General features: G+C 40.1%; 5 protein-coding genes and 1 pseudogene across 6 annotated transcripts; 4 read left to right on the forward strand and 2 right to left on the reverse strand.

Annotated features, from left to right (window-relative positions):
- Positions 1–1,531: 1,531 nt before the first annotated feature.
- LOC104710728 (uncharacterized) lies at positions 1,532–5,165 on the forward strand. Its single transcript, XM_010427375.3, has 10 exons — positions 1,532–2,010; positions 2,189–2,255; positions 2,508–2,864; positions 2,945–3,075; positions 3,160–3,268; positions 3,357–3,502; positions 3,600–3,673; positions 3,753–4,402; positions 4,534–4,835; positions 4,933–5,165. Exons 1-10 carry the CDS (start codon positions 1,532–1,534, stop codon positions 4,970–4,972), a joined length of 2,355 nt encoding a protein of 784 aa, XP_010425677.2. The 3' UTR covers positions 4,973–5,165.
- Positions 5,156–6,067, reverse strand: LOC147937915 (protein TIC 20-IV, chloroplastic-like). Its single transcript, XM_087464183.1, has 2 exons — positions 5,928–6,067; positions 5,156–5,764 (listed from the first exon to the last, which is right to left on the reverse strand). Exons 1-2 carry the CDS (start codon positions 5,975–5,977, stop codon positions 5,245–5,247), a joined length of 570 nt encoding a protein of 189 aa, XP_087320309.1. The 5' UTR covers positions 5,978–6,067; the 3' UTR covers positions 5,156–5,244.
- A 2,496-nt stretch (positions 6,068–8,563) lies between these two features.
- LOC147937916 (uncharacterized) lies at positions 8,564–9,251 on the forward strand (annotated as a pseudogene). The gene has a single exon (XR_015565533.1). The product of XR_015565533.1 is annotated as an uncharacterized LOC147937916 (transcript).
- Positions 9,252–9,836: 585 nt separating this feature from the next.
- Positions 9,837–11,741, reverse strand: LOC104710729 (large ribosomal subunit protein eL34x). The gene is made up of 4 exons (XM_010427377.2): positions 11,564–11,741; positions 11,363–11,442; positions 10,206–10,315; positions 9,837–10,122 (listed from the first exon to the last, which is right to left on the reverse strand). Exons 1-4 carry the CDS (start codon positions 11,640–11,642, stop codon positions 10,029–10,031), a joined length of 363 nt encoding a protein of 120 aa, XP_010425679.1. The 5' UTR covers positions 11,643–11,741; the 3' UTR covers positions 9,837–10,028.
- Positions 11,742–12,256: 515 nt separating this feature from the next.
- LOC147937917 (uncharacterized) lies at positions 12,257–13,688 on the forward strand. The gene is made up of 2 exons (XM_087465355.1): positions 12,257–13,603; positions 13,662–13,688. Exons 1-2 carry the CDS (start codon positions 12,257–12,259, stop codon positions 13,686–13,688), a joined length of 1,374 nt encoding a protein of 457 aa, XP_087321481.1.
- A 94-nt stretch (positions 13,689–13,782) lies between these two features.
- On the forward strand, positions 13,783–15,031 carry LOC147937918 (uncharacterized). Its single transcript, XM_087465356.1, has 2 exons — positions 13,783–14,846; positions 14,905–15,031. Exons 1-2 carry the CDS (start codon positions 13,783–13,785, stop codon positions 15,029–15,031), a joined length of 1,191 nt encoding a protein of 396 aa, XP_087321482.1.
- Positions 15,032–15,034: the final 3 nt, after the last annotated feature.

Raw genomic sequence — 15,034 nt, forward strand, 5'->3', positions numbered from 1 at the left:
GGACAGACAAACAAACAAGTTCATCTCTCATGTTTGACCTTATACTAGACATTTACGCCACCGTTCAGCAAGCCAGATGATAAAGTGGGAATAAGGGAACCTTTGCTGAAAATATTCCAACTATCTTCTTCGTATAGGATCACGCTGTAAGGGTGTAGGTACGGTTCCATTAACAAAGAGGAACATGCTGAAGGCATTTTATGTTGGTTTGTTGAATTATGATTCGGTGTTTCATTTTTGGGGGCAGGCTGACTTCTTTATATGAGAGAGCACAAGACATGGTAAATTAAAACCTGAGGTATACTCATGTGTTGTCGATGGATTTGTGTGAAGCAATCTCACAGGTTTGTTCTTCCATAAAAAAAATGAATCTGAAAACAAAGACGAGGCAAAGATTGGGTTGTGTAATTGATTGTGTCTCTTATCTTTTTTAACTTGATCAAACAGAAAAGTTAATCATTCGAGCAAGTGAATGTTCGCAATGCATCATGTATAGTGGAACAAGTGAAGCTCATTGGTGCCCTTGTCTCAGATCACCAAATTATCTCTGAAACTACACCAAGAGGATAACAAAGCAAGTGGAATGTTGGCAATGAAGTATGAAGTTTTTTTGTTCTCGCTGTGTTTGGGTTGTTTTAACCACTATTTTGGAAAACTTGCTAATAAATATCTGAAACGCTATTTAAAAAAAAGAAACTTGATAATAAATTTCTGAAACGCAAACGCTTAATTTGCGTATGAAAATCCAAAGGATTTATGTTTCTTATTTATTTTGTGTAATTATTAGAAGTAATTGCTAGTTTGTCCAAAAAAAAAAAAATAGAAGTAATTGCTGTTTACGAGGTTATGCAACAATGATGAATGATACTTCTGATAAGACAAAAGAGTACGAAATTGAATGTATTTGCTGCAGAGGAAAAGTTGTATTACCATATTTACCCTTCTTCTCCGGAAGCAAAAAACCGGCTTCTTGAGCACGAAACAGAGGGTAATAAAGTCTTTTCCTAATGCTCTTGGTGCTACTCTACTCTACTACTACATCCACGTCACTGCTATAAATCGGAAATAATAACAAACGCAGGCATTTTTCCCTCTTCCTTTTTCTTCTTCTGCTTCTCTCTCTCTCTCTCTCTCTCTCTCTGTCTGTCATCAGGGAAAAAAAAAAATTCAGTTCGTCGGAAGAAAAAAAAATGCTCTCGTTTCCGTTTGCTCCGATCAAAATCTCTTGAAACAAATCCACAAGCTTCCTCTAACAATTCCTACTCCATTTTCTCGATTTCTCGCGTTTTCCGTTTGCAGATTGAAGCATAGACCTTAAATCTAGGGTTTCGAAGATGGAACTGGTGCGATGATTCTCAAACTTCCAACTTTTTTTTTTTTTTTTCCTCTTTTGCTTTGAAACGAAGATGATTTAGTACCTTTGCGCTGTGATGGATTCGTTATAGTGTTAGAAATTTCCTAATTTCGTCTTGAGTTTCTCTGAAACAGAGCTTAAAATCTTCGATTTCTCTCCATTTTACAGGAGGAATCTATGAGTTTCGATTTCACTGAGATTTTGGACTCCTACTCACACTATCCCACCGGAAAGTTATCTGTATCTCCGGTTGGTTCTCACGCCGCCGAGGTCGTCGACGAGAAGATCAGAGACAACTACGCGTTTTTGGATTCCGTTTTGCAAGACAACAAATCTGAGTTTGTTCTCCACGCGAAACGTCTCTTAGCCGGAGAAGACGCAGAGTCCGAGAGAATCGAAGCGTTGAAGCTTCTTAGCGCTTGTTGTAGTTACGATTCGATTAACTGTGCTTCTTCAATCATCAACGGAGATGTTGGATCGGTTCCGTACATCAACGATGTGAGTGACGATACAGGACTCTCGCCTCTTCACACGGCGGCTGAGTCTCACGCGCTACGGTGTGTTGAGATGCTTCTGAAACGACGTGCTCGTACTGATATGAGAAGCAAAGATGAACGCGCTTTGATTCCTCTGGAGCTGTCTCTCTCCAATGGCAGGTAGAATCCACATTTGACTTTTTTGACTCAGGTTGATAGATTTGGGAATAATGCTTTTAATCGTGTCTTTGAATCATGAAGCTTGAACATGTGTAACTCTACCATATTTGGAAAATTTTTTAAATCTGGCTTGATGATACTGTATAGTGATTATTTTGTTTCTATGTCAATTTTGCAGCATAGATGTGATATGGAATCCCACTAGTGACTCGCTTGGAGACTTGATCCTTTTGCTTGGTGACAAGGTTAAACACTCATTCCTTATACGCGTTATTTGGTTGCTAGGAGAAACTATGTTGATTATGGAATGTAAGGGAGTTAGATAGCTGTAGAAAGAAACTTTGGAGACTTTGAAAGTAAATTGTTGCCTTTATTACATATAGGACTTGACGGTAGTGAAATTACTTGCTTAGAGAAACTATGTTGTTGATTAGTGGAATATAAGAGACTTTGCAAAGCTTTTTCATGTAAAGTTGAGTCTTTTCTTATGTATATAGGACTTGACAGTTGTGAAACTGCTTGCTGAGAAGACAAAGGAAGTAGACGCTGTGGCTTTTGCATATGCCACGGCTGGTGAGATAGTTTCTTTGACTTCATTGCTGATTCTAGCACCTGAGAAGGTTAGAGAAGCAGCAATTGTAACATTACGGGATGATAATAATTCTAAGCGAAAGCCAAAGAGAAAAACGATCTATGAGGCTGTTATTCAAGAAGCACTGCGAAGTAATAGCTCCATGCAAAGTGTATGCAGCGACAAAAGAATTGTTTTGCTTAGAGAGATTGAGCTCCTTCAGCTCTTTGGTGCTGCAATTTTTGTGGATGAGCAAACCTCACCGCTTATCTCTATTGTACAGGTGAGACTTGGTCTACTTCATTACCATTATCATGTGAACTACACATGTGAATTATTGAGGGTTGTAATGTGATTCTGTAGGAAGGGGATGAAGCTGTTCTTGAACTGGTTTTAAACACCAACATCGATGTTAACGAAATAGATGCAGAAGGGAATACTGTTATTCAATGCAGCCTGAAAGGATCGTCTGTGCCACATAAGCAGCAAACCAGGTATGATTTCTCCGAATTATGTCAATTATATGGTTGCATGATGATTACTTGCCAACTTGAGAATAGGAACATTTGTGTATCCAGAATCATGCAGCTACTTATTGCACACGGTGCCCGAGTTAGCCAAAAGAACAAGTTGGGTTTATCTGCAGTACACTTTGCTGCTGCAAATGGAAATTTATCTGCACTTGAGGTATAAATTTTCTAGTCTTTCTTGCTTTTGTTTCTCATCCTAAGCTGAAACAAGATTATGAGACTTGCGATGAATTTTGATCCTACAGATGCTATTATCGGCCAACCCTGACTTGGTTCACATCAAGACAGTTATCAAAGAGACGCCACTATTCTTTGCAGTGAAGAATAATCATCTTGACTGTGTTGAGTTGCTTCTGCGATTCGGAGCAAGTACAGAGATTCATAATCTACGGTGAGGCAATACTCAAAACCATTTCTTTTACCATTAATCCTCGCTAATGAACCCCTCTGTGATCACCTGAATCTGATGTTTCATTCATCTTGTGCAGAAAGCAGAGACCAATAGAGCTGACACAGTCACAAGATATACGTTTCCTCCTAAACCCAACAAATATCAGTTGCTGTAAGAAATTGTTCTTTTATTTGGCCAAACATACAAGCATTGTTGTGCTTTTCTTCTTACATAACTGTGAAATGTGCAGTTAGCAAAGAAACGGAACTTGCACAGTCACAGCGTGCAATTTCAACAAAAGCAGATGACGAAGAAACTCTTAGATTCCTCGCAAAATCCGTGCCACCATGGCTCATAAAGTTTGTAAACTGGCTTCCAGGGTACCTCCGAGATACATCAGAGAACTGGAGAGGAGCTGGATATCCGCTCTCATCACTCAAAGGTGATTTCCGTGCTATTTTTGGGCAGGATATCGATCACAGCTCTATTGGTTTCCCCAAGCTCAGCGACTTCATCAAATCATTTCCAAAACTCTGTGAAATGAAAGTCGTCCCCATAGGTAAACTTGGAGATGCAACACATTGGGTGATGTTACCTGTCAAGTCCAAGTGCTCTCAGCTCAAAGGAAGACCTCCTGAGCCACTTATGATCAACAAGAATGACTCTGTTGCTTCTCCCAACAAACCAAAAGCCTTATCAGTTCCTCCAGGTTTTAAATTCAAACCAGAAGCACATGACTCTAAAACCTTCAAAGAAGCACCAGAACCTCAACCTCAACCTCCTACGTTGGTTGCATCTAACAACAACCGTTCTCAAATAAAACATCCAGTTCTGGAGACACTTACAAAGATCAGAAACAGCACTTCCGTATTCTTTCTTCGTGAGTTCGACTTTTATCACGTAAGCAATCAAATCCCTCTCTTTCACTCTCTCTCTCTCTCTCTCTCTCTCTCTCTCTCTCTCTCTCTCTCTCTGCTCTCTCGTGTTTTACAATATTTGTTTCTCACTTGGTGAGACATACATATTTGCAGAGCTACGAGACATGTTTAAAGGAAGGAATGTGTTTCTGGTGTAACAAGAATATGCTTCTATGGGCAAACTTCCCATGCGGACACAGACTTTGGTGCAGCTCTTGTAAACAACAGGTTACTCAATCTACTTCAGGAGAAAAGAGCCTTGAGGAAGACCATCATAGGTGTGTGATCTGTGATGCAAAAGTGGAACGTTTCGTCTTGTCTCCACCCTCTGAATCCGATCACCATGGGCTTTCAAGTGGTCTCCCTAACAACCCTGAATTAGCCACTTCGTTCCTTCAATTCCTCAGCATAAGGAAGTAATAATAATAATGTTCTCAACCTTATCTTCTAATTACTACATTTGTTTAATTAAAAACTTCTTCTAAACTCTTTTTTTGCATTACCTTGATGCAGTTCCATGAACAAGATGATGATGATACATCGGGGAATATAGGGAAAGGAACTTACCCAACAACTTCGTATGTGGTAAGTGTATTTTGCTCAATTTGTAAATAAAAATGATCATGCTGGGGTTATGAAAGCTCTGCTTAACAACATTTAAAGTACATATGGTACATTTAGAGATCCAAACCAGTTCACATATTATGGAAATCTAAAATCTTTAATGGAATCCGAGTTTGTGTTTTTTTCTTCTTCTTCAAATCCATGCACCAAAAATTGTCTTTCTTCCACAATTTACAAAATCGAATTTTATAATTCCGCATGTTATGCGAATCCTAAAAACCTAAAAATATAATAAAACACTATTCCGAAATCAAGGAAACTGTAGAGGATTATAGGGAAAACCCACCACAACAGGAAGTAAACCGTGACCTTTGTGCAACTTAAGCCAAGCACTATCATCAGATAATACTTCCTTAACCGTCCATTGATGTTAACCCATGGGACGTATTCAATTGCATCCAGAAGCAACCCCATAATCATGTGAAACCAAAAGTAATTAGGCAAATGTTCTTTTTTCACCATCCACATGAACGCTAAGCAGCAATAAACCATCAACAACTTGTTTTGCAATCTGCTTTCTGCTATTGGGCTCATCGAGTTTTCGCCGTCGTTACAAGCTCTTACTGTAAGCACAGACTTTGATAATCTTCTTCCGTCATGAAGAAAGATATGGTTCAATGATGATGACGATGATGCATAGTCCACACGTGGATTTGCTGCAAAATTAGAGAAACTCACTCTTGTTGGTTTCAAGTGTTTCTTTAGATATAGACTCTGATTCCTGCAAGTAATATAAATGCAAAACACATCAATCTATGTATGTAAACGGTAAACCCCATATCTGCTGATCTGCATATTCAATAATAACAAAAGCTATGATTTAACAAAAGAACGGAATACAACGATATAAAAAAGAAAATATAATGATAAGAGGTGAATAAAACCTAGGAGCAAGGTATGTAAGAGAGACACGGTCCGTGGTTGTCGCCATCATTGCCTTGCTGCCGGCTAGAGATTTCGAGACTTTTTGGGGTTTAGAATACAAAACGTCCTCTCCTGGTTGATCTGGTTGATCTTAACGCAGCTCTGGTTGATCTTAATTTTAGAGGAAACTCCTACACCTGGTGGAACAAAAGAACATCCTCTCCTGTGGCGAAGAAGCTAGATCGCATTTTGGTAAATGATAAGTGGACCACGGTCTTCCCTACCTCCCTGGGAGTTTTTGGTGCATCGGACTTCTCCGATCATGCTAGTTGTGGGATAATCATCAGCTCTGCAGGTCCGAGAACTAAGCAACCATTCAAGTTCTATAACTTTCTCTTGAAGAACCAGGATTTCTTGCCTTTGATCTGTTTGGAATGGTTCTCTATAAATGCTATTGGATCAGCAATGTACAGGGTGTCAAAGAAGCTGAAAGCACAGAAGAAAGTCATCAGGGATTTCAGCAGGCAAAATTACTCTGACTTGGAAAAAAGGACTCAAGAAGCTCATGAGAATTTGCTCCAAGCTCAGAATCAGTTGTTAGCCAGTCCAAGCTCATCCAACGCGGAGATTGAGAGGGAGATGCATAGACGTTGGCATATACTGTCAGTAGCGGAGGAGAGTTTTTTTCTGCAGAGATCAAGGGTTACTTGGTTAAGGGAAGGCGATCTAAACACCTCCTATTATCATAAAATGACCTCTTCCCGCCAAACAATGAAACCACATCCATTACCTACTAGATGGAAATGGAGAACGCATTGAGGGCCAACAGAACATTCTCAACCACTGTACGGAATACTTTCAAAACTTTCTGGGAAGTGAGCAGGTACCTCCTAGTTTCATGCAGGATGACATCTCAATCATTTTAACCTTCAAATGTACTGACGCTTAGAAGAATAGCCTAGACGCCCCCTTCTCTCATGAGGATATTAGAGCCGCTTTCTTCTCCCTACCCAGGAATAAAGCATGTGGTCCTGATGGTTACACATCTGAATTCTTCTGTGGTTGCTGGTCAGTAGTTGGTGCGGAAGTAACAGAAGCAGTGACATAATTTTTCAGCTCAGGAAAGCTTCTCAAGCAATGGAACGCCACAAACCTGGTTCTCATACCCAAGATCCCCAACGCCTCCACAATGTCGGATTTCAGGCCAATTTCTTGTCTTAATACAGTCTACAAGGTTATTTCCAAGTTGCTAGCTGGCCGACTCAAAGATATCTTACCTGGTATAATCAGCCACGCCCAATCAGCTTTTATGCCTGGTCGACTTTTATTGGAGAACGTTCTCCTTGCTACTGAAATCGTTCAAGGTTACAATAGGAAGAACATACCAGCAAGTGCAATGCTCAAAGTAGACTTACGGAAGGCTTTTGATTCAGTCAGATGGGATTTTGTTATGTCAACCTTGAGAGCTGTTGATATGCCTCATAGATTCATACGGTGGATACAAGAATGTATCTCTACGGCTAGCTTCTCCATCTCAGTCAATGGTCTCACAGGAGGTTTCTTTACCAACACTCAAGGCTTAAGACAGGGAGATGCTCTTTCTCCTTATCTGTTTGTGTTGACTATGGAGGTGTTCTCGGGGTTGCTTAAATCAAGGTATCAATCCGGCTATATTTCTTATCACCCAAAAACATCAGAGTTGGAGATCTCTCACTTGATGTTTGCAGACGATGTAATGATATTCTTTGATGGGAATAGCTCATCTCTGCATGGTATATATGAAACGCTGGAAGACTTTGCAGGCTGGTCAGGGTTACATATGAATAGGGAGAAGACACACCTCTATCACGCAGGCTTGAATCAAACCGAATCCGAAGCTTTGACAAGCTATGGATTCCCCGTTGGTTTTCTGCCTGTCAAGTACTTGGGTCTCCCTCTGACGAGTCGTAAGCTAAAGCTATCAGAATATGCACCCTTACTCGAGAAAATTTCAGCAAAATTCAACTCATGGGCCGCTCGAGCTTTATCTTTCGCGGGAAGAAGACTGCTGATCGCTTCCGTAATCACTGACACAGTTAATTTCTGGATGTCTACCTTCATCCTCCCGCTAGGCTGTATTAGAAAGATTGAAGCTCTATGTTCAAGTTTCCTCTGGTCAGGCAGCATCGAAAAGAAAGGCATGGTAAAAGTGGCTTGGTCACAAGTGTGCTTGCCAAAAACTGAAGGTGGTTTGGGGTTGAGGAGATTTGCGGTTTGGAACAAAACCTTGTGCCTAAGATTAATTTGGCTTCTGTTCTCTACTAGCGGATCCCTCTGGGTTGCTTGGCACAAGCATCACAACTTTAGCAACACAACGAGCTTTTGGAACCAAACCGAAAAACCAAACGACTCATGGAACTGGAAGTGTATACTGAGGTTGAGAGATTTGGCTGGGAGATTCCTTAAATGCAACATTGGCAATGGCAAGTCAGCAAGTTTCTAGTTCGATAATTGGACACCATTTGGACCGTTGATCAAGTTTATTGGCAGTAATGGACCAAGAGATTTGAGGGTTAATCTGAACGCAAAAGTTTCTGATGTGGGCAACTCTGATAGGTGGACTCTTGCAGAGCCTAGATCTGACCAAGCACTAAGGCTCCATATTCACCTAACAACAATGACCATTCCGAGTGAGGAGCAGGGGTTGGACGACTATGTCTGGAAGGTGGAAAACAATGATTGCAATGGCTTCTCAGCTCCACTGACATGGTTCGCGCTTCGACCAAGAGCTGAGGTGGTGGACTGGGCAGATCTGGTCTGGTTTAAAGGGGCAACGCCCAAACAAGCTTTCATGATGTGGATTACAAACCTTGATCGTCTACCTACCAAATCACGGCTCCATCGCTGGGGTATGCAAATAAACACAACCTGTGGTCTTTGTTCAACTCAACAGGAAACTAGAGAGCATCTGTTCTTGTCTTGTGACTATGCTAGGTTTCTGTGGCATGATGTGAGTAGAAGGTTGGAACTATCTCCTCTCATCTTCCACACTTGATCAGATCTACTCTCTTGGCTGAAGATTAAGAATAACAGGTCACCGCCTACTCTCCACAAGCTGATAGTTCAGTCTGTTATCTACGCTATCTATAAACAGAGGAACAACTTGCATCACAACCTGACACACGTGCTGCCATCGGTGCTTTTCAAAGAAATTGATCGAGAGATCAGGAATTCCATCCTCGCAAGAGCCATCAAAAAGCGTTTCCAGAAGCTTATGGAATTATGGCTGCCTCATTAGTGTTAATTGATGCTTTTAGCATGTAGTGTTGTTTTCTTGTTTTTTAACTTTTTGCCGAGAAAACAACGTATTAGGCTGTAACTAATGTAACACCAAACCTTTCATATTATATGATATTTGCAATTTAGAAAAAAAAAAAAAAAGAATACAAAACGTAGACAACTACAACTTTTTTAACGAGGTAGCTCAGATTTTAGGGCAAAAATAAATAATTTATGGGGCTTTCTTATGCATTTTTAGGCTTTCTTTAAAAGCCCTAATAATATCACAAAACAAAGCCGGTTTGCATTAAACCGATAACGAATTGGCTAAGACGGTGTCCTTCAGTAGTAATCCAGTAGGAGTGTATGATAAATTCAAAATTGATAATGGATGAGTAGTTTGCAAAAAGGAAAAAAGTACTACATATATAAAACCAAGTTATACGTGTACAAATTACAATGTATTATATGGTCTTGCTACATTACTCGTTGGACACTTCAGATCTTCCGCTACTTCGTCATTAGGACCTTAACTATTATTATCTTGTAAAGCTCTCCAAACTCTTTACTGTCAATGGGTTTTCGAGTATTATGTTCATAACTTGTTTAATTCCTTCGTTCATAAACTCTTATTCTTGATTAGCTAGAAAATGGTACGACGATGGACGAAATATACCAAATAAAGTAACCAATTAACACAAACGGAGACACTTCAAGAAAGTAAAATCTGAGTGGAGAACAAAAACTGAACCACAGGTATCATGAAGAACAAATATAGCTTTTTCAATCCCTACAACATAGTTCCTCTTCATCACTCTCTTATAACGTATTGTAAAACTCCAAAAAGGTTTTATTTTCTTCTTCTAATTCTTTGGTGCAGTTTTCTCCTTTGCCTTTTGAAGCTTCAAAACCTTCTTCACAATCTTCTGCTCTTCCACCAAGAAGGCCCTGACGATCCTGCAACAGATAAAAGTGCAAGATTAGTTGCCAATGCTCTAAAAAATCAACTTTTTAAAAGGAAATCTGTGACATACACTTACCTCTCCCTAACAGCTACTCCAGAAAGAACACCACCATATGCACGATTCACTGTCCTCTCGTTCCTTGACAACCTCGACCTTTTGTACTCAGCAGGTCTCAAATGTGGAATCTGCAGTTACATATATTGAAAGTATAAGATATCATGCTAATAACAGGCAGCTTTGTTTTGCTGATTTTGAGTTTTACGTTCTTATTAGATTAATCACAAGTGTAACCAACACTTGTAATTCAATAAGAACCAAAGACCAGATGCAAGAAATTACCAACTCATTATATACAGTACAAAGGATTTCCACAATCACAAGAGAAAAAAACAGAGAAAGCCCAATGATGCTTATCTTAAAGCAGGTTTATCAAGTTAAGATAGGAAATGACATAAATGAATATGAAGTCTAGCTCTACTAAGATGATTCACCGTGATGTAAACCTCGTTTTTCCATATCAACAGCCAAAAAGTATCAAAGTTTCCACTATATTACCAAAGCTTAGCAAACCAGAAACAAACAAGTTCGAGAATTCAACCCCTAAAGTGTCTACGTTTTGATTTGAAGTTCCGGATTTTGCCTCAATGCCAAAACAAGTTGTTATCAATATAATCCAACCAAAACTCAGACACATTGTCCACTAACATAAACATAAACCTTAACACCAAAATTTAGAAACTTTTTCCCAGATTAGCTGAGATAAGAAACTATCTAACACACATCCATAGGGACGAACCCAATTTGAAACAGATAAGAAATGAAATTGAATAGAAGGTAGAGTTCCAAAATAAAGAAAAGTTTACCCCTTATGGTCCGTATCTTAAGAGCATGCTATCAAGTCAGGTAAGAAATGGCTGAAATGGATATGAAGTGTACACTACTAAGACGAGTCTAGATCAATGGCAAAGAAGCATGAAGCTTTTCACTGTCTTATCAAAAGCTAAGACAAACACTTTTATCCCTAAAGTGTCTAAATTCCAAGTCTAGTTGCAGATTTAGTCACAAACCAATGCCAAATGTATCAGAACACAAATAGCCAAAACTCAAGACACATTTGTTCACTGCAATGTAGCTAACACAAAACATGAACCCTTTCACCAAAAATTCACAAACTTTCTTGAAACATATAATCTAAAACAGATCAGAGAACGAGATTGACTACAAAAGCTTACTCCTTGGATCCTCTTGCCAGTAACAGGGCACTTAGGTCCACTAGCTCTCTTGTTCGTTGTCTGGTAAGTCAATTTCCCACCTTTAAGCAAAACCCAAGAGTTCAAACAAAACCTTAGAGCCTCTCCCAAGTTCAATCACATTTTCAAGAATCACTACTAAGAGAGAGAGAGAGAGAGACATTAGAGAGCTTGGTACGTTACCAGGAGTCTTGACAATGCGGTGCTGGTTGGATTTGGTGGCGTAAGAGTGACGCGACCGGTAAACAAGGCGTTGAACCATTTTCGCTAAGCTTTTGAGTTAGTAAGGAGAGACGAAAATGAAACAGTAGAGGAACGGCCAAAGGAGATGAATGAGTTTGATGTGAGTTTATATATTGGGATGATCTATTAAGCCCTAGATCCAACGGATGTGGAGCTTACAAATCGACGGTTCGGATTGATCGTATTATTTATTTTCCTTTTGTTTCTCTTTTGTATTTTCTAGTTTTGAATCGAAAACATTGGTTTAACAAATTTGGTTAGGGACCACCGTAAGTGAGCTAAAAACGGTGATTTTCGCTTAAGACCCTCTTTTTAAACTAGTGGCTTCCATTAGGGTTAAAATAGAGATTTGACCGGGATAAAACATTTTCCCTTTTGACCTTTCCATTCGAGTTAAGCTTTCTTTTGTTCTTTTCTGAGATATTTGCGTTAAAGTTCTAGGGTTCTAAGGGTGAAAGTTCGTCAGTTTTTAAAGTTTGTACGAGAGTGCTGGGTGAAGTTGAATCAACGGTTAATCTAGGATCGGTATCAATTTTTCAAGAAGGAAAAGAGTTTCGCTTAAGGAAATAAGTAAATCTCGAGTTCTAGGTTTGCTTTTTCAAGTGACACAGGGGTTTTAAGTCCAAAGAAGCGATGTCATCAGCGATGGATAGGGCTTTGATGGCTATGTCCTTGGAGGAAGACGATGTTCCGTTCGAGATGCCTAATTTACCGGAGTTCTCATCTCGTGATCAAAACGCCTTGAATTTGGTTGGAAGAACCTTAAATCCGGCTTGCCAACCGATGGATCAACTTATAAGAACTATGCCCCGAAAGTGGCAAAAGCTGGGGAGGACGAGAGGTGTGGCTTTGTCAAGAGAAAGATTCCAGTTCTTCTTCACTTCCGAACATGATCTGATTGAGGTTCTAGAGAAAGGGATCCATACTTTCAACGAATGGACGATTGTAGTGGATAGATGGTATGAGAATCCTCCAGATAATTATCTGCAGTTTACGCCTATGTGGATTCAAATGTGGAATTTACCAATCAATTTCTACACCAAGAAAGCTCTTACTGTTCTGGGAGAGTTGATTGGGCAGGTTACTGAAGTGGCGTTTGATCCGGATAAGCCTCAGCTTCAAGATTTTATAAGGGTCAAGATAATCTTTGATGTGTCGAGGCCTTTAAGAAGATCAAAGATTGTCAATCTACCTAAAGAAGGTACAACAACGGTGAATTTTGAGTATGAAAGGGTTCAAAAAAGATGTTTTGAATGTCAAAGGATGACACATGAGAGGGAAACTTGTCCTATTAGGATAATGAAGACAGACGCAGAAGCTGATGCCAGGAAAGCTGGTGTTCCGGTGCAAAAGAAAGGGAAAGAGCCAGTTTTAAAATTGTCGGATCCATTATATGGAGTGTTACAAGAGGATCAAGTGGGGATAGATCCGAATTCTGGTAGACCAAAAATTGCTCCGATAGTGTTGGAGGGTATGAGACAATATCTGAGGGTCTCGTCAGAAGAAGAAAAATTACTTCGGATAGACAAAGTCAAGGCTTTAGTTAGAGAGGTGGAGAAAGATTTGTTTTCGCAAAAATCAGTCCTGAGGTTAGAACCCTTACCCATTTTTCACCAGGATGTCAATAAAGGCAAGGGAAGGATTTTTAATTATGATTCTGGAGAAAGTGAGAGTCTTAGAAGGGATGGGATTGATGTGGTCCTGGAGGACAGTAGTGCAAGAGAGGAAGATAGATCTTGGTTGGTGGAAAATGTGTCTAGTAAAGATTTGGAGGTCCCCCTGAATTTCCTAGCTTTGGCTTCACCATCTATGACTAATCCAACAGTTTTTATGGGTGCTTCTGCTAGTGCTGATTCCTCTGGGATTGTTGCATACAATCCATCGGTTTATGGAATTGGGACTAGTGGGACTGCCGGTTCCGGGATTAGCTTGTCTAAAGCGAAAGCAAAGCCGAAAGGCAGAAAAAGACCAATGAAAAATGTCAGGAAGCAAATGGGGGTACAACTGAGCATGACAGGATGCGATCTGGAGTTAACAGAGAGTAGTCAAGCAGGGTATATGGTAAAAAGAAAAGCAGATGATGAGGGTCCAAGCACTGTGAAGCAACCAAAGCTTAACCCTCAAGAGGTGGTCCCAAAGGGGGGACTGCCTAAACTCCAATGAGCATTATAAGCTGGAATTGTCAAGGCTTGGGACGGTCTCAAGACTTGGCAATTCCTCGTCTCAAGGAGATGCGTAAAAAGCATTTCCTGGAGATGTTGTTCTTGATGGAAAAAATGCATAAAAGAGATGTTTTGGTGGATCTACAGAGTTGGTTAGGGTATGATCGTGTGTATACAGTTGATCCGGTGGGAAAGTGTGGAGGTCTGGCTCTGTTTTGGAAGAGCAGTGTAAATATGGATGTTCTGTTTGTAGATAAGAATCTGCTGGATGCTCAAGTACAGTTTGGAGCTTTCAATTTCTTTGTTTCTTGTGTCTATGGAGACCCGGATAGAAAAAATAGAGCACATGGGTGGGAAAGGCTATCAAAGATAGGGGTAGGGAGGAAAGATAGATGGTGCATGTTCGGAGATTTTAATGATCTTATGCATAATGGTGAGAAGACTGGGGGTCCAAGAAGATCTGACAATGAGTTTAAACCATTCACAGATATGTTAAATGTATGTGATATGGTAGAACTATCCAGCACAGGGAATAGATGGTCTTGGGCTGGCAGAAGAGGGGATCATTGGATTCAATGCAGACTTGACAGTTGTTTTGGGAACAAGGAATTCTGTAAGCAGTTTCCCGTGTGTAATCAGGCCTTTCTTGATTTGAGGGGATCTGACCATAGACCGGTTTTGATAAAGCTGATGGCCTCACAAGATGCGTACAGAGGACAATTCAAATTTGACAAACGGTTTCTGTTTAATGAGGAGGTCAAAGTAGCCATCAGTAGGTCATGGAATAGAAACAGCGGTGATGCAAGTATAAAGGTTGCAGCTAGATTGAGAGAGTGCAGGAAAGCCCTAAGTTCCTGGAAAAAGGGTAATTCGCAGAACTCTAAGGACAAGATTACAATCCTAGAGGTGGAATTGGAGAAAGAACAATCAAAGTCTTGGCCAGGGCTTCAGAGAGTTCGATGGTTAAAAAGAGATCTAGCAAAAACATATAGAGATGAGGAGACTTACTGGAAACAGAAAAGCAGGCAGAAATGGATGAGAAGTGGGAATAGGAACACAAGGTTTTTCCATGCCTCAGTTAAAGATAATAGACAAAAAAAGAGATTAGAAAAATTGAAGGATGTCAATGGGAACTATCAAGTGTCGGAAGCAGCAAAAGGGGAAGTTGCTGCTGCATATTTCCAGAATCTTTTTACGTCGTCTAATCCTGCGAGCTTCCATGAGTGGTTTGATGGTATGGATGTGAGAG

Source organism: Camelina sativa, chromosome 9 (genome assembly GCF_030686135.1).
Source record: "Camelina sativa cultivar CO46 ecotype springtype chromosome 9, ASM3068613v1".
In the NCBI taxonomy this organism is placed as follows: Eukaryota; Viridiplantae; Streptophyta; class Magnoliopsida; order Brassicales; family Brassicaceae; genus Camelina; species Camelina sativa.

Coding starts and splice junctions, on each gene's coding strand:
- LOC104710728 (XM_010427375.3), top strand. CDS start 1,532: ATGAGTTTCGATTTCACTGAGATTTTGGACTCCTACTCACACTATCCC. Junction 4,403..4,533: donor GTGAGTTCGACTTTTATCAC/GTAAGCAATCAA, acceptor ACATATTTGCAG/AGCTACGAGACATGTTTAAA. Junction 4,836..4,932: donor CAATTCCTCAGCATAAGGAA/GTAATAATAATA, acceptor ACCTTGATGCAG/TTCCATGAACAAGATGATGA.
- LOC147937915 (XM_087464183.1), bottom strand. CDS start 5,977: ATGATGGCGACAACCACGGACCGTGTCTCTCTTACATACCTTGCTCCT. Junction 5,765..5,927: donor CTTACATACCTTGCTCCTAG/GTTTTATTCACC, acceptor TATTACTTGCAG/GAATCAGAGTCTATATCTAA.
- LOC104710729 (XM_010427377.2), bottom strand. CDS start 11,642: ATGGTTCAACGCCTTGTTTACCGGTCGCGTCACTCTTACGCCACCAAA. Junction 11,443..11,563: donor CCGCATTGTCAAGACTCCTG/GTAACGTACCAA, acceptor TTTTGCTTAAAG/GTGGGAAATTGACTTACCAG. Junction 10,316..11,362: donor CTGGCAAGAGGATCCAAGGA/GTAAGCTTTTGT, acceptor ATGTAACTGCAG/ATTCCACATTTGAGACCTGC.
- LOC147937917 (XM_087465355.1), top strand. CDS start 12,257: ATGTCATCAGCGATGGATAGGGCTTTGATGGCTATGTCCTTGGAGGAA. Junction 13,604..13,661: donor GAAAAAGACCAATGAAAAAT/GTCAGGAAGCAA, acceptor TGGAGTTAACAG/AGAGTAGTCAAGCAGGGTAT.
- LOC147937918 (XM_087465356.1), top strand. CDS start 13,783: ATGAGCATTATAAGCTGGAATTGTCAAGGCTTGGGACGGTCTCAAGAC. Junction 14,847..14,904: donor AGTGGGAATAGGAACACAAG/GTTTTTCCATGC, acceptor GAAAAATTGAAG/GATGTCAATGGGAACTATCA.